Source organism: Manis javanica, chromosome 2, assembly GCF_040802235.1.
Source record: "Manis javanica isolate MJ-LG chromosome 2, MJ_LKY, whole genome shotgun sequence".
NCBI lineage: Eukaryota > Metazoa > Chordata > Mammalia > Pholidota > Manidae > Manis > Manis javanica.
Window position 1 is genome coordinate 216,979,861 of NC_133157.1, and position 23,281 is coordinate 217,003,141.

At 34.7% G+C, this 23,281-nt stretch overlaps 1 protein-coding gene across 5 annotated transcripts in view; it reads left to right on the forward strand.

The window, feature by feature from the left end:
* The window catches only part of EFR3A (EFR3 homolog A), a 105,283-nt gene that overhangs the window by 64,638 nt on the left and 17,364 nt on the right, over nt 1-23,281 (forward strand). For all 5 annotated transcript variants that reach the window (XM_073230150.1, XM_017660143.3, XM_037020727.2 and 2 more), the window contains 11 exons: nt 1,274-1,352; nt 2,110-2,245; nt 4,264-4,431; nt 7,336-7,450; nt 8,424-8,475; nt 10,263-10,435; nt 10,931-11,006; nt 14,852-15,013; nt 15,620-15,751; nt 16,891-16,958; nt 17,920-18,047. In XM_073230150.1, the coding sequence (XP_073086251.1) occupies nt 1,274-1,352; nt 2,110-2,245; nt 4,264-4,431; nt 7,336-7,450; nt 8,424-8,475; nt 10,263-10,435; nt 10,931-11,006; nt 14,852-15,013; nt 15,620-15,751; nt 16,891-16,958; nt 17,920-18,047 (1,289 nt within the window). The remainder of the gene's footprint in view (nt 1-1,273; nt 1,353-2,109; nt 2,246-4,263; nt 4,432-7,335; nt 7,451-8,423; nt 8,476-10,262; nt 10,436-10,930; nt 11,007-14,851; nt 15,014-15,619; nt 15,752-16,890; nt 16,959-17,919; nt 18,048-23,281) is intronic.

Below are 23,281 nucleotides of genomic sequence, written 5' to 3' on the forward strand. Positions count from 1 at the left end.
TGAAGAAACTGTCTTTTCTTCATTATATATATTCTTGTGAGGATTAGGGTTTTTCTTGATCTTTGTTTAGTTGTTTTTAATTAGGAAAATTCTCAGTCATTGGCTTCTCAGATATGACTCACTGTCATTCTTTGATCTCCTTCTGAAACTGATTAAATATTTGTATTTCTTTACCATTTTTATTTCCTGTCTCTTAAGCTCTCACATATTGTTCATTCCTTTGCTTCTTTGTGCTACATTCTAGGAAATTTCTTCAGTCAATTATCTTTATCTGCCTAAGTTGCTATTTAAACTGATACTAAGTTCCTAGGTTTCATACTATAGCTTTCATATGTGAAAGTTGTATTTGGTTAATTTTCAAATATGTCAAATTTTTAACACTTTTTTTCCTCTTTAAGCATAAAAATGTACTTACTTTAAATTCGGAATGCACTGATTTCAATAGTATCTTTAGTTCTTGAGGATCGGATTCTGTTGTCTCTCACAGTGACTATTTACCTTGCTTTCTGTGAATTTTAGTTTTGAACTCGCATTCACTTATTATGGGTTCTTTGAGGTCTGGATTTATGGTGTGTTCTCTATAGGAGGCTTTACTTTGCTTTTGCTAATGGTACGAGTATAGTGTTATCCAGGCACCACTTCGAACCTTATTCTTACCTTCTGTTTTTTGAGCCACCCTGAGCCTGGGTACAGAGTATATGGTTACGTTCTCTGAAGATACTGTTGTTGTTGTTCCCATCAGAGCCAGGACCTACATAGGCAGAGGCAAGCTTTTTGGCCATCTTCTACCAGAACATTCCTCCAGATTCACTGAGGGGGACATCTTTAGGGGTCCTGAACTGATGCAAGGATTTCTCATCTGATAGCCTGCCTTTCCCGGGTGGGCACTGAGCTTTGTCTCCAGCCTCCTGTGTATAGAACCCTTGAAACCACTGGCTGTTGGCCACTGAAGCTACGCCTCGGACAGCTGCTCGCTTCAGTGGATACTTACTTCTCCAGAGTCCTGCCTTCTTGTGGGGTTTGGACTGAGGAACTTCTCTTTCTTACTAGCTCATCTAGGTATTTAAGAATCATATATTCTAGCCTCTTGTTTTATTAGAGGATCTGGCAATTGAGGGACTATAGCTTGTATTTCTGGTAATAGAAACATCGACTTTCTCTTAGATAATATTCTCGTGAATGTTAAATTTTGCATGTTGTCAAGGATTCTAGAGGAAGAAAGTATAATAAAAATAAGGAATTCTTGAAGTAATTTTCTTATTGTTAATTGCAGGCATTTAGATCATCACAAACTATGGGATCCCAATGAATTTGCAGTTCACTGCTTTAAAATTATAATGTATTCCATTCAGGTAAGAATTGGTTAACCTTATTGTATTTACATAAGTAATTTTGGTTCTGTATCAATATGCATGTTATCAGACAGATACAGAACACTGTAAGATATGAGAAAATGTGTTCCTAATGTACTTCTATGTTTTACTTAGTTTTATTTACCCTCAGTTTCTTACTTGACAAGATGAGAAGATACCTAATAAAAAGAACTAAATGATTTTATGACAGTATTCTTTATTGTGCATTTATTTAATACATTTATTGTGTATTTATATTTCATTGATAAACTGGTATTGGAGTTGATGTTTATTATAGCAGCATAGGGCTGATAATAATAACACATTTATTGAGTATAATGTGATAGTATCAGCTTCTCTAGTCTTTCTAGAACCTCATGATGAGACACACCTATTGCAGAGGACCACTTGGTCATAAATCCACCTCTCAGATGGCCACTGCTAATATTTAGTTATATAGAATTCTAGTCTTATATACTTCATAAAAAGCAGATTGAATTTTATTAAATTCAAGTTGCTCTTTTCACTCAAGTTATCATAAGTAAATATTTTCCATTATCCCTATTTGTAGAATGTTTTTTAATGGCTACATACTGTCCATACATGAGTACCAGTCTCTTATAATCAGATGTTTAAGTGTCACGTGGTTCTTCATTCTTATGAAATTAAATGGATATATATATATCTCCACATATACATATATATATAGGATTCATATAATTATTCATACACCCTTGTACTGTTTTGTTTCCGTTAGGCTCAGTATTCTCACCATGTGATCCAGGAGATTCTAGGACACCTCGATGCTCGTAAAAAAGATTCTCCACGGGTTCGAGCAGGTATTATCCAGGTCCTGTTAGAGGCTGTTGCCATTGCTGCCAAAGGGTCCATAGGTGAGTGCTTGCAAAAAAATTGCATTAACCTATTTCATAATTTTTTTTTCAGTAGTATAGCAGTGTATGGAAAACTCTTTGAAAATATTTCTATCTTTTTAAAATGTATATAATTTCTCTTGAAATTTTGGGTTCACATGGTTATTCTTAGAATTCTTTGGTATACAGTAAAGCATTTTCCTCCCCATCAGTCTCTCCTCCCCTTCCTCCTTTTTTCTAATAAAAGTTTTCAGTGCCAAGTACAGGACCCTTGAACAACACATGGATTAGAGGTGCCAGGTCCCTCCCTGCACAGTCGAAAATCCGTGTATGATTGACTCCCCCAAAATTTAAGACCCTACTATTGACTAGAAGCCTTGCCAATAACATAAACAGTTGATTAGCATGCATTTTGTATATTACATGTATTGTATACTCTAGTCTTACCATAAAGTAAACTCTAGAGTAAAGAAAATGTTTTTTCAAATTGTTACAAGTCTCCAAAAATATTCCAGTATATTTGATGAAGAAAATCTGTACATAAGTGGATCTGCACAGTTGAAACCTGTGTCATTCAAACATTTGGGGAGAATACAGATACAAGAAATCTGCAGTTAACTTGGAATGAGACAACTCTACATAATACTGTAATACGTGGCAGAATTTGATGACATATCAAGAAAGCCAGGGTTCAGAGAGGGAGTGAAAATGGATTAGTGAAAGCAAAATATTAGGCAGCCCATTTGGCTAGTTTGGTAGTGTCGGAGGAAGTCAGAGAAGTGGCTTTAAAGTTAAAATTGCAACTAAATCATGGATGTAATTCTGCAGTTGCCTGGTACAATTTAAAGATTTACTGTAACACATCTTTATCAGAGATATGCCATAAGATAATTCATTGGCTGCTAATGTGCGACACATTAGAAGTAACAAGTGGTTTACATCATTGTAAGCATGAGCGGGGAGAACTTGACCTTGGATGGCAGCGGCAGGAATGGGATGTAAAGTCAACAGGATTTGGTAACCAACTGTCTGTAGGATAACGAGGACAAGGGACACGTCAGAGATGATGATTTTTTATCTACTTGTGGTTAGAAGAATGGAAGGGTCCATAATAGAATTGCTAGAATTGGGAGGAGAATCTGATTAAGGTTTCTTTGCTTCACAATCAAAGTGGAAATATATCAGCTACTGAAATGTTCTAATACTCATTCAGTGTCAAATAAGAGAGGGCAATGAAGTAATAAATTCATCACTTACAATTTATCTGAGAGAGATGGAAGCAGGTTATTTAATTTGAAGTATGAAATGAAAAACAGATGATACATTGAATCATCCCACTTTCTAATGTCTGTTACGTGCAGGGTTCTTTGTGCCAGACTCAGTTACATCAAAGAAGTATTTGAGAGTGGTTGCTGTCCTGGAGAAGGTTGTGCTGGAGAGTAGGAGGCAGAAATAAAAAATGCTGATTAAAATATAGTGTGATAGATACAGTGACAGGCATGTGCATAGTATTCTTAGGACTAAAAGCAGAGCAAACTAAGAGCAAATTGAGTTTTACTTGATTCTGATAAATTGGCTATTTTCTGTCCAATAATGGAGATAAGTTCTTCCTTCTTTAGCCTCAGAAGATGAGAAGTAAATTTCTTATGCTACAACAAGCTATATTATCATAATTCTTTGGATTTTGACCCAACAGTCAAGTTCGTTATTGTCCAGTACACACGACTTTGAGTAGACAAGATTAGATAGGTGGAAAGTTTTTGGTAATCTTTATATACATATATATGTTTTGTGTGGTTTGTACCAGAAATTCGACAGTGAGTTGCTTGGAGATGCACAATAAATATTTGTTTGCAATAACTAGGAGACTTTCATATTTAGGTATTTCTCATGTACTTCTTTAATGAACTGGTTAGTTCATAAATTATTATTTCCAGCTACTTAGAAAATATCCAAAACTCTATTGAGAAATACTAGAATTCACTGTGAGTGCATAATTCTGAAAAAGTGTATCTGCTCACATCAGTGTTCATTTATAGGCCCCACAGTGCTAGAAGTCTTTAACACGCTGTTGAAGCACCTGCGTCTCAGTGTTGAATTTGAAGCAAATGATTTACAGGGGGAATCTGTGGGTAGTGCCAACTTAAACACAAATTCCAAAGACAATGATGAGAAGATTGTGCAGAATGCTATCATCCAAACAATAGGTGAGTACGTTTTACTTTTCAAAACTAGTAAGTAAAGCAGTGATTTAAGTCAGCTCTTATGGAAGGCACTTGACTCCAGCAGTACATTAGTCAAAGGGAATGATAGCTTAGACTTTTAAGAACTTTGTATTTGGAAAATAGCATAAGAATAGGACAACACTATATACCCTTCACCCAGATTTATCTATTAATACTTTATGCCATTTAATTTATTACTTATTTTCTCTCCCTCTTGGTCTCTCCTTCCCTCCCTCCATTTCTGTGTCTGTATGCATGTATGTATATGTGTGCATATATAAGTATATACCCATACAGAGAGATAGGTACATATAGACACCTCCATTTTTTTCCCCTAACCCATTGGATAGTAAGTGCATATACCTCATGGCTCTCTACCACAGAGCATTTTCTATAAAACCGGAGTGCAGGTTATCAACATCTGTAAATGTAACATTGATACAGTACTTTTATTAAATTACCTTATTTCAGTTTTGTTATTTGACTTGATAATGTCCTTTGCAGAATGTTTTCCCTTAGGTCCAGGATCCAGTCTAGGATCATATTTTGCATTTAGTTGTAATATTTCTTCAAGTTCCTTTAGTCTGGAACATTTCTGTTATGATATGGTGTTTTTTAAGAGTATAGCTCCTCCCCACCCTTTTTTTTTTAAATTTCCTTATTGGGGTTTGACTGGTGTTTCCTCGTGATTAAATTCAGGCCATGTGTACCCGGTTGAACTACATAAGTGATAATGTTCTTGGAGTATCACATGCACAGGTACACAGTGTACATTTTCTTCTCATTGGTGATGTTAATTTTGAAGACTCAAAGTGTCCTTTCTTTCTGTTGTATAGTTTCAGTTTTTTCTCATTATTGCAAATAATGAGCAATATTTGAGAAGATACTTTTAGACCATGCAGGTATTCTGCTCTTCATCCAGGCTTCTCCCTAGATTTAGCAACCATTCATAATTCTTACCTGAACCAGTCTTTACTATGGTTGCACAATGGTGGCTCAGACTCAGCACTCCCTGCACAGCTGTCAGCACACAGGGGTCTACTGTCAGCAAGAGCCCCTTTTCTTCCCTCTGTATTTATGTAGGACTGCATGTATTTATCTATTTATTATTGGTGTGAGCTCGTAGATCTACATTTTTATGCTTCGTAATTCATTCTGTACTTATTGTTATTTTGGTGCTTAAATTGTCTCCCAAATTTGGCCAGTATTGAAAGTATACATAGATGAGTCCCTATGCTTGGGCTTCATGATGCACTTGGTTCTTACCTTGCGGATGCATTTCGTTGATCTGCTTGACAGTACCTCTCTTTCATCTAGTTATAATCTCATCATGTGTATAGAAATTGTCCTCATGTGGGCAAAGGTTCAGGTGTGTTTTAATTCGCACCTAACATAGTAGTTGCATTAAGATCTTTAGAGTGACTGAAAAGACAAGACATAGTAAAGTACGGTATTACCATGGAATCTCAGTAAAGCAGACATTTGTATTACTTAAAACAATTCATATCAATTTATGGTAAACCTAGCTTTTATAGTGACTCTTAAATTTATTTGCCTTATTTATGGATTTTCTGTGATATTTTAAGATGATATAACAAATCAGCTAATCTTATTTTCCCAGAATTGAAATTGCTTTAGTGACTTCTAATTAATTCAGTGTTACTCTTATACACTAGAATATTTAATTTATTGTTTCTCAGTGTTTTATTATAAAATGCGTATACAGCAGACTCAAGTAATATTTCTGTGATATTACACATTCAGAATAACATGAAAATTAAAACATGAGACAAAAGAAATGCACAATGAGCAAGATTTTTATTTAAATTACACTTCTCATTTCCTTAGTATTTTCTTCTAGAAATTCTCAGTACTCTGGTAGTCATCAAATCTTGTGGATATTCTGTTGATGGGCCCTAGAATAGAGCTGCTGTAGCTTTTGCACTTGAAAATTTGAGGCTGTTAACCAAGTTCTTTCTTTTAAAAATAATCAAGAACTATAGCTCCCTGCTGTGTCCTTTGGGGTGGAGGGGGTATCATGAGCATTTCTGTTGAGCAGTTGAAATGCACACAGGGGGTGTGGAGAATGCGTCACTTGAGGGCTGTCCCCACGGTGGATCTTGTAAGAATCTATGCCCTCATAGTAATGACTGACATGCTTGGAACAGAAAATCAGGGTCTAGTTTTATATGGTGATTGGAAAGAAAACTGATTGGGTTCTTGGAAAGTTAAAAGTACCTTATAGGAAGGAAGCTGAGAGTAACAATAGCAAAGGCTTGGAAATGAACAGCTATCATCTCAGGCTTTAATGTAGAATAGCTGTGTAGTTTCTGACATGAGTTCTGAACCTCTCTTATCCTCATTTCCACAAGAGGAAACTGAGGCCAATAATAATACCTTGACTCATAAGGTGGTTATGAGGATCCAAACACAAAGTAGTTTCTTACTTCATAAATAAGTGCTCCTTAAGAGTTAGCTAGAATAATACCACACTTTATGTAGGTTGAGTAGTGTTAGGATCGCGAGATTTTTGATTGAGGTATATCATAATGGGAATTGTTTACCACAGATATAATCAAAATGACAAATAGAAAAATGTGATGTTGTATAGATATCAACTCTAAAAATAGAGGCTGAAGAGTCAAATTGAAAGACTGATTCTTAAATATTAAAAATGCAGGTTTCTGTAAATGATTTTGTTGCATTTAAAACATGCATTAAAAACACCCATGATTTGGTATCTGTTGTGATCTCAAAGAAACAATGAAGTTTGAGTAAGTGATCATTAAAAGCTTTGATCAGAAATTTATTATGATTTTATATTATATAGAAAAAGAAACTTCAGTTTGTAAAATCTGTCTTAAATTTATCTTAATATTTTTATAGGATTTTTTGGAAGTAACCTACCAGATTATCAGAGGTCAGAAATCATGATGTTCATTATGGGGAAAGTACCTGTTTTTGGAACATCCACCCATACTTTGGATATCAGTCAATTAGGGTATGCATATGTAGTTTTCCTGTTCTCAGACTGTAAATTTGAACTTAATCTTTGGTTAAATTTCATCTTAAAGAAATGTGAAATGTTTTGTTAATCATTTGTAATACAAGCCCCATGGAAAGCAGTTGTGTTTTTATGGCACTAGATTGCTAAGCAAACAAGTCAGTGTTGCATCCTTTTAGTAGTTTTCACTATATCAAAAACTCAAATTTTCTATGTCTTATATTGGCTGTGTGGAAGGTTTATTTAGCCTCAGTATTGTCTAGAAACATATTTAGGGTAAAGCTTTAAGTTTCCTGTAGAAATTAATGTCAGTGTAGCAGGAATGTTGACTTATTCCTAGAATTCTAGAGCTGAAAGTGATTTTAAAGACCATGTTTTGGCCCTCTCATTTAATAGATTTGATTTGATTTTACAGTATGCTAAAGCTTTAGTTTGTAAATATTTTTGTGTGTTTTGCTAATGTAATAAGGAAATGGTATTCTTATATTTCTGTGACTGTTAGTCATAGAATTTTTTGGAAATTTTTCCATTTGTTAATTCTTTTTTGAATCATCTGTTCTTACTTATTTACTGATATATGTTATATAAATATTATGTTTGTCATTTATATTTGCAGTAAACATATTCTCCAATTAGCGTGTCTTTTAATTCGAATTGTTTCATTGTATATTCATATGACTGGATTTTCATGTCATTACATAAAACATACATAGCTCTCTTTCCTTTGAGAGCCATTAGCTTTTTAAATAATTTTGTTCAAATTTATTTTTTTACATGTAACTCCTTAATTCATATGAAATTTACTGTAGAGTATAAAATCAGCCATGACTATAGCTAGTATGAAAATAAAATCTATTTTATACTAAAAATGTGAGTAGAATTTTAAAATCAATAAATAGTAAGTAAATGGATTAATATAAATGTTAATAGTACTTAATTAAAGATAATGCCAGTATTTTGTATATTTCAGGGATTTGGGAACCAGGCGGATTCAGATAATGTTGCTGAGATCTTTACTTATGGTAAGGCATTTAAGACAGGTGAACTACACACTCACCCTTGAATTGTTGAAGAGGTTAAAAGAATAGCTTCACATTATCAGTTTGCTTTTATTATAAGACACTATTTATGGTTCTTTTTTCTTGTGGCTTACATACGTAAGTATTATGCTCTTCCTTTTGTTCTGTTATATTTTTACTGAATATTTCTCACTTCTCCTGTCATCTTATTTGATCTTCATAATGATGAAACATACAGAGAGCAGAAAGTATTGCAGTTTTATACCTGAAGATGCCTAAGTTCAGAGATGTCCAGCGGAAGCAGTGGAGGTGGTTCACAAAGGTCACTGAGCTGAAGAGTAGAACTTGGACTTAAAGTCTCATGTTCTTTCTACATATCAGGCTGTTCATTTCATATACTGATAAAATAATGGCTGCTGCTTTGGAAAATAATTCAGCTATAAGTAGCTGAAAAATAAAAGCATACCTAAAATGTGAGGTCCTTTGGTTATTTTATAATAATTATATTTATCTTTGATTCAGCTACGGCTAGCAAAATGCCAAGAACAGAGTTGGAGTTTGTTGTTTGACATGTGTATCCACTCTAAAACAGTATCTTCAAAATTTATTCTGGGAATTTTTATTGTATATGACCCTATTTTTTAAAAAGAAATATTTCATACCTAGGAATAAGTACAGAAATTATCTTTGATTTCATTTTAATTCTGATCATAGTGCTTGTCATACAGAAGCTTCAAGTCTAATATAGCCAGATGTATCAGTCCTTTCCTGTGTGTTTTGTGCTTTTTTTATTTGTATCTTAAGAACTCCTTGCCTACTCTGTTGTAAACACATTTGTTTGTATTTTCTAAACAAAAGTTTTAAAAATCTGCTTTCTACATCTAGAACTTTGATCTGAAGTTAATTTTTATAGGTGGTGTGAGCTAATGACATATTTTATTTTTTCTGGATAGGTAGCAATTGTCTCACCAATTTCAATTTGCTCAGTTTTAAAATTACCTCCATCCTATAAGTTTGAAAATAACCCCCATCCTGAATAGAAATGTTAGATGTTCCATATATGCCTATAATCCTGAATCTAGAGATTACTCACCTGAAATTTCATTTGGTCATAGCTTTTTATTAAGCAAATTCCCTGAGTGTATAGTCTTGCCTCTAATCATTAGGATTAGATACATTGTGCCATATAGTCAACTGAGTGAATGCCTCTAGTATGGTTAAATGTTTAATAACATTGAAGTATATGCTCTTTAAAAATTTTAAATTTAGAAGATGGGAATACATTCAGAAATGCCAAATTAACTAATGAATAAAGTACAGCTTTCTAAAATGAAAATGTATACTATTAACTTAAACTGTTTAATTTAAAATAAAAGAATAATTTGCCAATTTAAATTTAAATTTTTCAGGTCTTCTATCTCCTTCTATCCATTTAGTACTACCTCTCCCACATATTTTTAATCTCTGAGCCTCAGTTTTCTTTACAAAATGGGGATATACTAAATCCTACTTCACAGGGATGTGAGGACAAAATTTGTACACACAGAATCCTTGGATTAGTGCCTGGCCTGTGGTAAATGTATGCTGTTATTAATTGTGTTCTCTTAATGAATAATGTTTCTGTGAATTCAGTGATGAAAGTCCTCATCACTTTACAGATTTCCTTTCTGTTTTTCTTCCAAACTTGCTGTTTCCCTAAATTTATGGTTCTTGCAAAACAATTTAAGAATTTTACCAAAGAAGGACTCATGACAAAGGCTTTTTGTTTGTTTCTTTGTTGATCCTCCCAGGTAACCTCTGGGTACAAAGCAAAGACAATCGTTACTGCCCTGCCTGGGTCTTTTCTAGATCCTTTGTTATCGCCTTCCCTCATGGAAGACTATGAACTAAGACAGTTAGTCTTGGAAGTAATGCATAATCTCATGGATCGCCATGACAACCGGGCAAAGCTTCGGGGGATCAGGTAGTGCGCTGTTTTGAAACAGATTTAATGGGGTTTTCAAATTTACATTAATGTATTAAGTATTGTGATTTTTTTAAATCTAAGATTTTCATGTTTTATTAATCTAGAGTTTTAATTGATATTGACAGTTTATTATATTTTAAGAAATATATTATTGTATTAATATATTAATTTATTAATATATTTTAAGAAAACAAATGTTTGAAGGTCTTTTAATGTACTTTCAAAGCTCTCACCTAGTAATCACTAGTTAGGTGAATTGTATTTTAGTTTTGCTGTAACCTTAGGAATGACATTTGGAGTCAGGATTACTTTATGCAGTTCTCCTAAGGTAAACTTGATAATTCAGTAGTATCATTACATACAGCCTTATTTAAAATGTTCATTGAAATGAGTGTTAAATACTTGAAACTCTGAAGTATGACTATGATTTGCCATATAAGACATATTATAGTTAAATGTGCTTCTCATTAAAAATGACATGATTGTCTCTAGAATAATACCAGATGTTGCTGACCTAAAGATAAAGAGAGAAAAAATTTGTAGACAAGACACAAGTTTCATGAAAAAGGTAAGATTATCTTCTAGAAAGTGATGCATGGTAACTTATAACCGTTTTGACTTTTTTAGGTAGTTTTATATTGATCTATGACCTTAAAATGAAGTCAGTGAATTTTGCAGTTGAAAATTTCAAGCCACTCTCTTCAGCCTCCCCCACCTTACCACAACATTCCTGATGGCGTCTCCTTCAGCCTGTGCTAAAGCACTGGATTGTTGGACTGCTGTAATAGTTCTAATTTCTTTCTTTGAGTAAAATGTTACCCTGTAATTTCTGCCCTGCTCTCCTCCCCACCCCAAACACACATCCTGATTCCACTTTTAATGGCTCTTTTATAGACAGCTTCAAGTTTTTGAAAATGCTTATCACCATTGAATAAATAAATATAATGAATGTTTACTGTGCATTAGGCATTGTTTTGTGCATTCTGGGGATATAAAGATGAGGTAGGCAGCAACTCTGCCCATATAAGTAATATTTAGCTAGATTTTCATTATCACTTAAATTTTGTAGATGTTGTCAAATGCTGAATTTAGAAAATCATGGCATCTAAAGTTATTTAGCATATTGAGTAAACTATCTGTGCAGTTATTCTTTATCCAGAGCTTAAACACTAGTATTTGCCAGACACTGAGCTCAACACTGAGAGAAACAACAGTAACCGTGACACACATGCTTAAGATAATCACAGTCCTGGTGGATAAGTGAACCTTGATCAGCCCCACAGGAAGATAGGTACAGATATCTCAGGTATCTATAATCCATGTTCTTCTTTGGCTCTTTACGGGAGCATGCCTTACCCCTGCCACCATCTTTTATTTTGCTGGCCTTATCCATTAGTATTGATTGCTGTGTTTCAAGTTAATGACCTCACAGCTTAAAAACTTCACTTGAAAAATAATGTACAGAATATCACTGTTCTAAGTTAATGTGACTAAAAATAATTCTTTAAATTTGACAATATTGTATATGAAAAAGTGGTTAATAAATAGGGCAAAGGCATTAGTTCTTTCCAACTTCTTTTTTTAGTATTTATTTTTATCATTCAGTTAATGAAAGAAGTTGTTCCCCATAACTGAGGAACTTTTCATCATGATTAACAGAGTGAATTTTGAAAAGTCACTGATAATTAATTTTTGGGTTTTTAACTTTGTATAGTGACATTAAATAATCCTGAACTTGGGGACTGGATTGATTTTATTCTATCCAGTATGACAGTGATAGAAATAATTGTTCTCTGTGCTTAATTTTGCTAGTCAACCAGTTTAACAGGGTCTGGTTTAACTAAAAGATTAGACTGTTATTCCATTTTAAATTTTGAATCTTCAAACTTGTTCTTTGACTTAGTTATCCTTCCATTTTATAATTTAAAATAACCACCCTTTGGATGGGAGAATCTTGCAGTTTAGCACAGACAGTACTGTTGGCATTTGCAATGCTAGCCTTGCGTGTTCTGGCAGCTGTGCCTCAGATTGCTACCTAGCCTAAAACAGCTCCATTTGAGAGTTTTAGGAACATCTTAGATATTTGGGTCTAAGTTTGATAAACTGTCCCAGGGCAGACAGCCCTTATAAGTTACATTGGGAGGTGCCCCTTCATCACTAATTTCCTAATGAAGCTCTACTTCCAGATAACAGAAAACAACATTGCCACTCAGTATATAATGTCTCACCTACCAGGGCTACCCCCTGAAGCTACTTATCTAACAGAGTGTCACCACATGAAAGAGCTCTTATTAATGTTTTATTGAGTTAAAGAGCCTAGAAAAAAGGATTTATAATTATGAAATATAAAATGTATGAGCATTATTACTTTAATTACTTTAAAGTGAACAACAGCTTAATCAAAAGCAGTCCACATGCTCATCTTGTTTATAACTCCATCCTCTCCCCAACAGGTAATCACTGTTCTTTATGTGATTTGTTCCTTGCTTTTTCTTTCTTTACAGTTTTGCAACCTAAGTGTATATCTGTTTATCCCTAAGCAGTACAGTATAGTTTTGTCAGTTTGTATTTTGTATGAAAAAAAACCATAGGGTATATATTCTTTTATCTTTTCCTTCTTTCCTTTAGCTCTGTTTTGGTAAAAATTCATTCATGTGTGTAGCTTTGTAGTGTATCATGACATGAATATATCACAAGGTATCCATTTTCATTTTGGCAGATTTTTGAGTTGTTTCCAGTATTAGGTGGTTGTGAACAATGCAGCTATAAACATTCTTGTACATGTATTGTGCTGTATATAACTCCTGTTTCTCTAAGGCCCATAGGAGAGAAATTGCTGAGTAACAGATTTTGCATTCTGTGAAGTCATTACCCTATTTTTACAGTATATTATAGTACAAGCTATTAGATTTTGTCCAATATGGTAGGTATTTAATAGGTAATTTTTAAAAATAAACTTGAATTACTGAAGAAAGTCTAAACTCCTGTAAGCACCATGCTAATGTTTGTTGGTGATATTTAGGAACCATAGGATTCAAGAATACTCTAGAGTCAGTGGGGCTTAATACATAGATCATTGTTGCATACCTAAGTAAAGGACCATTTGAGAGAGAGACAAACTCTGGATTCAGAAAAACAGAAACCAAAATACTGGCTTCACAAACAGATAAGAACCTGTTCGGAAAACATAGCTTTATATCTGTAGCCAGGGAAAAAAAAAAAAAAAACCACTGAAACTGAACCACAGATCTAAACAGACTTAATCATTAAGTGATTGGCACAGCTGGCGGACTACAGACCTTCCTTACCTGGATGGATCCATGGAGCATGTCATGTAGAGAAAGAGCAGAATGCATACTTTTTACAGATAGTCTGTCTTCAAATGACTGGTCTTCTTGCTTATTTCTTCCCCCTAACTTGATCAATCAGATGAACCTCTGAGAAATAGGCTTGGAATTTTAAGCTAAAGTCCCTCAACACAGGAGTGAGTAGGCCCTTCTTTTTTCTTAACCCTTGCTGCACTTTAGAATCAAGTGGGGAGCTTGGTGCCTAAGAAACACCGATGCTTGGGCTTCACCACTGACCAGCTAAGTCATACTGGGGGTGGGCAGCAGGAGGGCAGAAGCGTAGTGGTCATTCAAGTTGCCCTGCTAGTGGAGCTTACAGTTAGTGTTGAGAACCAGTACAACAGGTTCAGAGTCATTACCACATAGTGACTTGAAATGGGAAACACCATCTTACTTCCGTTAGCTTTCACTTGGCAGTTGGACCTATACCTGGAATGTTTTAGGACAAGCTTTTATATTCTGTATTAACATATTTAGATAAGTTTGATTTGGGAGAAACTTCTTACAGTCCTGGGGTGTTTCTGTAACCTCTCCCTGTATCTGGGCCCTTGGTCATTGCATGCTGAAGGATAGTAGGACTTGCAGATGTTCTTCTCCAGACAGCCAGCCCTTAACCCACCTGGCAGGAGACAGTTTCCCAAAGCAAGAAATCCTGAGGACATTTCCCCTCAGTCAGTTGTTCTTTATCATTGCCAAAGTTGTATCCCAAAAGTGTCTCCCATAATTCTGCCATCTATTTCAATTTTTTTCTCAAATCAATCTATAATTTGCTTTTATCTTTTCAAATTACTACTAAAAATATTTTCATTGTTTACACTGGAACTATTTCTTACTTGCTGTTTTTATTTAAGGTTCATTATTCCACTCTAATTTGAGTTTTTAGTTGTATATAGTGTATTTGTTTGTATTAATAATTGGAGTACATTTTGACCATCCAGTTACCAGCTTAAATTTCTCTTCCATGTTGTTATGTAATAAAATAGCTACTTTGTAGGAGCATGTGAAATATGCTTTTACTATACTTTAAGCAAAATTATCTTTTTTCCTTTGTCACTTCCCTTTTCAGAATGGGCAACAGCTATATCGGCACATATATTTGGGCTGTAAAGAGGAAGACAATGTTCAGAAGAACTATGAGCTACTTTATACTTCTCTTGCTCTCATAACTATTGAATTAGCCAATGAAGAAGTGGTTATTGATCTCATTCGAGTAGCCATTGCTTTACAGGTATGCTCTCATAACCTTTCATGATAAAATCATTTCTTTGTGAATTAGTTGCCATCTTTATTGTAGCCTTTATCTAAGGATATGAACTTCAAAGGGAAGGTGTCTAGTTTTAAATCTGAAATACTGAAGATTGTGATCACATTTGTTTATTATTTAAAAAAATGTTGAATGAGCATTGATTGTGTGCCAAATATCATTCAAGGCCATAGGTGTACTGCCACGAAAAAGACAATATGGTCCCTATGCCCATACTACCAGTCTAGAGGGGAAAATAGTCATTAAATAATAGTTCTTTAATTGAGAGTATAAGTGTTACATAATCAAAGGACAGCATACAACTATGTATGTATGTATTTTTTATATATGTGTGTATGATATATATATATATATATATATTTCCTACCCACCACCCACCTTAGAAAGGCTTTCTTAAGAAGAACCATTTAAGTTGAGAGATTTAACTCTCCTGTAAATGGGCATTTATTCTATCATAATTAAAAAAAAATTCCTATTAGGTGACATTTTTGTATCTGCAATTTTTCAATATAGAAAATGCTTATGGAACATAAGACCTGATCTGTCAACTGTGTGTTGTTTTTGTTACAGGACAGCGCAATTATCAATGAAGACAGTTTGCCAACATTCCATCGTTGTGGAATCATGGCGCTCGTTGCAGCATACCTCAACTTTGTAAGTCAGATGATAGCTGTCCCTGCATTCTGCCAGCATGTTAGCAAGGTAATGTATTTAGAAGAGTCCTTCAACTTGATTTTTATACAGAAGTGGCTGATTTTCATCTAGTGATTGTTGTTTTTAATATTGAGGATTATGTGTCAAATTTTTAGGATAATGCTATGAAAGTATGCATAACTTTTTTAATAGTAACTGCATCGAACTGCAGCTAGTGTTTATATTTTCTTTGATGCCTTTTATTTCTTTGGAATTTATGTAGTGGTTACATAGAATACACAGTTTTCTTCACTTACTGTGATTTCTTATATAATTGTTTTCCTTTTAAACCATTATAAATCTTAGTATCAAAATTTTCTTTAATTGTATTACTTTTGTCCTTATTTTTTAAACCAATCTACTTGACCCAGATTTCAGAAGCTGAGTAATTAACGTGCTTCTCAGAGATTTGTTCTAGTAATTCAACCATATTAACTTTTTTCAGGAGTAGCTCATTAATTAATTACTTTCATCACTTAATATACATTTCAGAGCCCCTAACTTAACTGGCAGAAATAGTAATTTTTATTCTTTAAAAACATCTGTCAGGGATAACCTTATTTCTATGAAGTTGCAAAAACATCACTCAGTCTTTGCTAAAATGTAGGATTTTAGTGCATTCTGAGAAATAAAATTCATTCATTCATCAAATGAACATTTGACTGAATATTTGATGCTTTTAGAAGTAAGATATTACAAAAATAGTGTGCCACCTACAAGTTGCTTATGGGTAAATGAAGGCATCAGACCTCACAGGTACATTAGACCTCACAGACATACTTGAGAAGGTAGCACAGAAATGGGAGGATGGTGAGTGCCTGATGCTGTGTAAAGAGATTTCCTAATGGTGGCATTTGAGAAAATACATGTACTTCTCCCTTTGTGTAGTAGGTTTAATCAAATGTAATGTATTATTATTTATTATTGTCATGATTTTGTTACCTGCTGAATTTTTAAATGAATTAATGTGAAAACAAAATGAACCCTGTGTTCGGGTTCTAAACATGGCCCAAATTCCAGAATAAAGTGATGATATTTCTTATAAATATTCAGTTTTTATTTCTGTGCTTTTAGTTTTCCAAATTTTCATAGCAGGGTGCTTAGGGGTGAGAGTTTTGATGTTTGTTTTGTTTTTGGTTATTTTTCAGGTTATTGAGATTCGAACTATGGAAGCTCCTTATTTTCTACCGGAGCATATTTTCAGAGATAAGTGCATGTATGTTAATTCTTTGTTTTTTAAGAAAAGGGCACTGACTTGAGATACCAATCAGTGATGATTATAAAGGGGTCAACTGTTAGAATGATTTTCTGGTGTTTTATAATAATCATCATTTTGTATTTCTGTCATTTAATTGATCTAACATCTTTCCCTTGCTATGAAAGTTTGTGTATATTACATATATAGACTGATACGCACACAATCTCTAATGAAACAAAGTATTTCTTACCTTTTTTTCATGTGGAAATATATCATTTAAATATGTATTCTCATATATAAATGAGCACTCCTTTAAGAGAATACAGTATCCATTCAGGACTCTCAATAAGAGACAACAATACTCATAAAATTGTGGGAGAAAGAACTGTGTGAAGGAAATTCAGTGCTATACCCTGCATTCTTTCTTGCTATCTGAACAAAAAAATATATGTGAACAATACTTTATTCAAACTTGGGCTCTAAAAGCAGTTTAATATTGAAAACATCAGCATTAGATCAAATCAAGCAGTTTGAAAGAAAAGTGAGACCTTAGTGGGATTGAGCAAGTGCTTAGTGCCACTTCACTCTCTGGCCAGTCTGTTTTTCATTAACGATCAGGGAGATGCAGTTTAATTTTCTTCTTTCAGTAGCTCTTTAATTAGCATGAAAGTTAAGGCTGAATTTAGTCCTCTTCCCCATTTAATGCGTGCATACCAACAGATTAAGTTAAAGCTGACGTCACTGTTGGAAAGTTACTGTTGGAAAGGATAACAGTCAGAAGGCTTGATGTATGCAACCACAGGTCATGTGTTTTTAAAGAGGTCAAATGAGTCACCCAAATAAAAGACACTGATTTTTCTTTACTGATGCAGTTTAGGTTATGTTTATATTTATATTTAGGCTTTGATCTAGAATGTTTGCGTGTTAACTTATTTTTGCCTAGTAAACTGAATGACTTTTGTTTTGACCAACCTGACAGGCTTCCAAAATCTTTAGAGAAGCATGACAAAAATTTGTACTTCTTGACCAACAAGATTGCAGAGTCTCTAGGTGGAAGTGGCTATAGTGTTGAGAGATTGTCAGTACCCTATGTACCACAAGTAACCGGTAAGGAGGGTAATTGGAACTGTTCCTCTAGGGGTTAAGTTTTACTAATTGTTCTGTTAGCCCAGTGGGCAGTGAAGATTAGTTCTGTTTGTACACTTGCTTTATCACAGCTTTTTCAAAAGCTTAAGACGGTTCACTTTTATTTCAATATGTTGCTCTTGAAACCCTTTATTAAATCTCAAAAGGCATACATGTGTATATGATTTTATAATGTGAAAATTGAATCCTCAACTGTTTATCATTGTTACTGTTATACTTAATATATTATATATAATAATAATATACTTCAAACAGAAGCAAAGTGTGAGATCTTTCCTCATTAACCAATATAGTATTTAACTGAGGGAGATTGGTAAAGTTTGCTTAATTAGTGATTTGTGACTGTTGAGCTTAATGAATTAGATGACTTTTATCGTTGGAAAGATTACAGACTATCATGTAAAGAAACCTGCAAACTTTTTAGGTTAAGAATTATGCTTTCCTCTGTGCACTGTAAATTTCCTTTGTTTTATTGCCTGAAATAATTCCAGTGCATTTTAAGGCAAAACTGCATTCACTTTTTATAAAAACTAAAATCAAAGAATTTCTTACAACTTCATTTACATTTGATGACTGAGTAAATATGAAACTTGGTAGAAGAACTAGTTCTTCCTCTGGGGATATTCTCTTCTGTCAGAGAACTGTTTGATTTCAGTCAGGTACTTTTCTGGATTAATCACTTAGTAGCACAATCTTTGTAAATAGCTCTCTCTTTTATAATGTGGATCCAAAAAATATACATTTATTTATTATGATGATAGTTATCCATAATAGTCTAAGATGTGAATAAATGCTTTTGCATTTGCTTTTAAATTCTATACTATAAAAGATTCTATTCCTCATGAATTCCTTGGGGAAATAAAAGTGCTAGGAATAAGATATTAGTAGAGCTTTGTAATATAAAAGAATTTTACATTTTAAAAAGACTTTTTAAAATATTTCATTCTTATAATTTGGATTTAGCTCTCTTTCCTTCAGGCAAAAAACCTCCTAAACCCAGGCACAAGCACAAAGGTAAATCCAAGTGTCCTTTGGCCTGCCCTCTCCCTGACCTGTCCCGTAGGAAAATCTGCCTTTTAGAAAATGGAGCCAGTGGCCTGTATATTTTATGTAGTTATGAGTTCAGTTGTCATTTTGCCCTGCCTTCCCCATATCCATAGTTTACTTTCACCCCTTGTGATTTCCTTTCACCCTATTCATATAACTCTTAACAATCTTTAATGAAAATTACAGTACCTTTTTTAACAGGTGGTTTGTGCTTCCCCATTTCCTCCCAGCCCTGAAAAAGATATTCTATTTCTTAATGCCTTTCTGTCATTGACTGGGAAAGTTCTCACTATTTCAGTATATATTTAATTATATAACTGCCTAGAAATCTCTCAGTATGAATAAGATTTTTTTCTGATTTGCGAAGACTTTGGTAGTTTAGAACCAGTCTATGGAATGTGTGCCCTGCTTTAATGCAGAAAGAGGTGGAAGATATGGTGATACACTGTGGAGTAATCAGTCAGTTATTAAATTTTCCTTTGCTGTATGCCATCAGATATTCATTTTAAAAAATAAGGGATTGAAGAACAATGTGTCAAAAGAAAAGGCAAAGCATATTTGGTTTTTGGGTGTCATGGATATACCCATCATCAGAATATTTGCTGCCATTTATTATGCACTAACGGTGCCAGTCGCTGTGTACTCACTTTCTCCTTTAATCCAAATAGTTTGGTGAGGAAGATAGTATTATCTTTGTTTACAAATAAGGATAATGAAGCTGAAGTTAAATAATTGATAAGGCAGCACCTCTAGAATGAACTGTCTTGCCTCTTCAGTTAGGTGCTTAGTAAATTAATTTTGCTAACTATTTTCATGTGCTCAAAGGTTGTTCAGTCATCCATTTGATCCAGATTGATTTTTTCATGTATTCCACAAATATTTACTGAGTGCTGCTGTATATCAAGCCCTGCTGTGACTTTAGGGGTAGGCAGTCCCTATCCTCAAGGATTAAACTCCCAGTAGAGAAGACAGACAGATGACTGAAATGTAATGGTGACTGGTTCTCAAGAAAGAAGAATGGTCTGTCTAAAGTATGTTGAACTATTGTTAACCAATGTATAGTAAGTGGTCAGTAAATGTTCTCTAGTTATTACACTTTTATCTAGAATCAACCTGGAATGCTGGTGAATAGTGTATGTCTAGGTGTGTGCTAAGTTCTCCGCCGTGAGTGGGGAGCATAGTACCTCTCATCTGGATCATTCAGAGGTGCCAGTAGCTTCAGTAAACTTATGTAATTATTTAATTATTTAATGAGTATTTACAGTGTGCCGGCAGTTGTACATACAGAAACAAGAATGAACAGGAACAGGTAGAGGTCCCTACTTTCGCAGTTTATAGTCTGAACCCTGTGGTCCAGGCTTCCTCATCTGGACCACAACACACAGAAGATAATTTGAGTGGCAGTTTTCTCATTTCTCCCAAGATGGCACTTGACTAGTTTTATTCTAGATGCATAGGAAAAAAAGTTCATTCTTTATACAATTTGTTGCTAACAGGACAGATAACCAGGCAGTTGCAATAGGCTTTAAAGGCTATGATCAGAGAAGTTTAGGGCCCTCAGGCAGCTCTTAGGAGAGTGTGTGGCCCCAGTTTGGCAGGCCAGGAATATCTTCCAAGGGAAAAAATCCCTAAGCTGAGCCTGAAGCAAGAGTTAGGCATGTAAACCGTGTTTCATGTATGAAAGAATGGAGATAGGCAAGAATGGGATTTTTTCCAAGAATCAATATAAAGCTGATTTACGTGGAGTGAATTGGAGTAGTAGGGTTGGGAATTGTAAAGTGGGTTAGATAGTTTGAACTATTCTGACCACAGTGGGGAGTCACTGAAAGACTTTAAACAGGGAATGGCATGATCAGAGTTGTGTTTTAAAAATATTGCTCTGGTTGTGGTTCAGCAAACTGGAGATGGCCGTAATCATTAGAATGCTCTTCAGTAATCCCCGGGACAGATGACAGTGGCCTATGACAAGGAGGTATCACTGAAAATACTGGGAAGTGGATGCATTCTAGTAAAATGTACCCAAGAGAATCTATGAGCAGTTGGCTGATAGAGGGGGACAAGGAAAAAGCCAAAGATTTTGGTGAGCTTGCTGCCTTGGACACTTGAATGGATGGAACAGGAAGAACAGGAGAGTTTATTTGCCACTTTGCTTGCTTGGGTTTTTTTTTGAGTCATGGGTGTTATGATTAGGTTTAAATGAAGAAAGGAAGTAGTTCGCATTTCAGATGTAATTGTCTATAAGTAGGTTTAGATCTTGGATGGTTGAAGGATGGAGTTTTTATTAACAGAAATGAATAAGAAATATTCAATGGCTAGTTCTGGGGATGAGCCTCTTGTTGATTATCTTTGACAGTGAGTGTCCAGGTAGGGTGCCCTGTAGGCAGTTAGGAGTCAGGGCTCATTTTTGTGTGCTGGGTTATAAGGAGAATTATGAAATCAACACTAAAGGGGATTTTTGCAAAAAGCCTTCAGGGAGGATGACTTCTCTTCTCAAAGTGTACAAGTGAAGAAAAATAATAGAATGGTCTGGCTCTACACTAGCTATGTAGCCTTATAGGCATGCCCGCCTTAATCTCTCAGTTAGCCCTTGTCCTCATATGTAAAGCAAAGACTGTAGCTAAGCCATTTAATTTCATTAGGATATATACATAAAAGTATTTTTTAAAGGTATAAGATGCCATATAAATAAAAGAATAGTATTAGTATTTTTTCATGTCTTAATCTCCCAGGAGGCATTTTGAATTTTGTTATTTGTCCCATTGATTAAAAGCACTTACAATATATGGATTTCTTTATCTGCTTTATCAAAACTAATGCTGTAAAAGTATTTTCACATATCCTATCTCTCCTGGTAAAGGTTCTGTTTTAGTTTGTTTTAAAATTAAAAGATTGCTTTTGTATTACACTGACTTTTCATTTTATGGTGACAGTGATTTTTGTTTTGTTTTGTTTTTTATTCTGTAAATATGCATTAGTTCTAGATGCATGTTTTCCTGTAGGACCAGAAAAGTTTATTTGTATGAGTAGTGTCAGCATCAAACTATGACATTTTGAATTTTGTGTAGGTTAATTACCTGTGAAATTTCAAATTGCCCAGGTAGCTTTTTAATTGAATGTGAGTAGTGTGGTAGCCCTAATTACATTTATGACTTATTATTTATAATTAAGTCAGTTCCCATACCTTACTTTTTTATATAGCCATAGAAAAGTTATTGAGAATAGTGCCAGACTTGTATTCAGACTCTTCTCTCCATTGCTTTAGCCACCTGGATACAGTTTCATGCCTTATACACAGCTACACCAGGTGGCAGCAAAATGCAACCGAAAGTTAGGCATAACTCTAAGTGTTACTTCTAAAATTCAGATTTTTCCAAAAAATTAAATGAAGAAACAATGATGGTTGTGAATAGCAGATCTTAGAAGCAGAGAGGGAGGAGGGATGAGAATATGCGAAAGGCAGACATAGTAACCAGTGCCTGAGATGACTCCAGCCCTGCTTGAGGAAGGGAAGCAGGGTCACCGCATGCATCAGGCAGGAGATGGTGACAGGGCAGTTCTGTTGAGCCAGCAGGGCAGTGCATTCCACAGAGGCCGCGGCGATGCTGCATCTCAGCAGCTTAGAAAAGCAGGTCAGGAACAGGCAGAGGTGGCCCATGGGAGCAGGGACATTGTCTTCTGTAAGCTCCATGCTAGAGGCCTTCCTGTTGTGTAACTGCACAAGATACTGACAGCGGTGGCACCCGGGCTTCTCTGCAGTTACCAACAAGCAAGGACTATGTAGGTCAAGAGAAAAAGACTTCGGAGAATAGAATGCAGTTTCCCATTAAATTTCATTTTCTTCTCTTTCAAAATTTCTGATCTTCCTAAATACGTCTCCTCTTTGCTTCCTATCTGTTCTTACTGATTTTTGCCACTCAGCGATCCCTTTCCTGGCTGATACCCCTCTTTTCCTTTTTATTTTTATCTTAGACTTCAATGTGACTCTTCTCTTCTTTGCAACCTATCAGCCTTTGTATATTAAGCTATAAATTCTTCTGTGCGGTTCTTTGTGAGAAGCAGGCTATTGCTTATTCCTCATTTTTAGTTCTGATGAGACCTTAAAAGTTGGCCTGCTGACTGGGTAAGAGCAAGTCAGCAGGGATGACCAC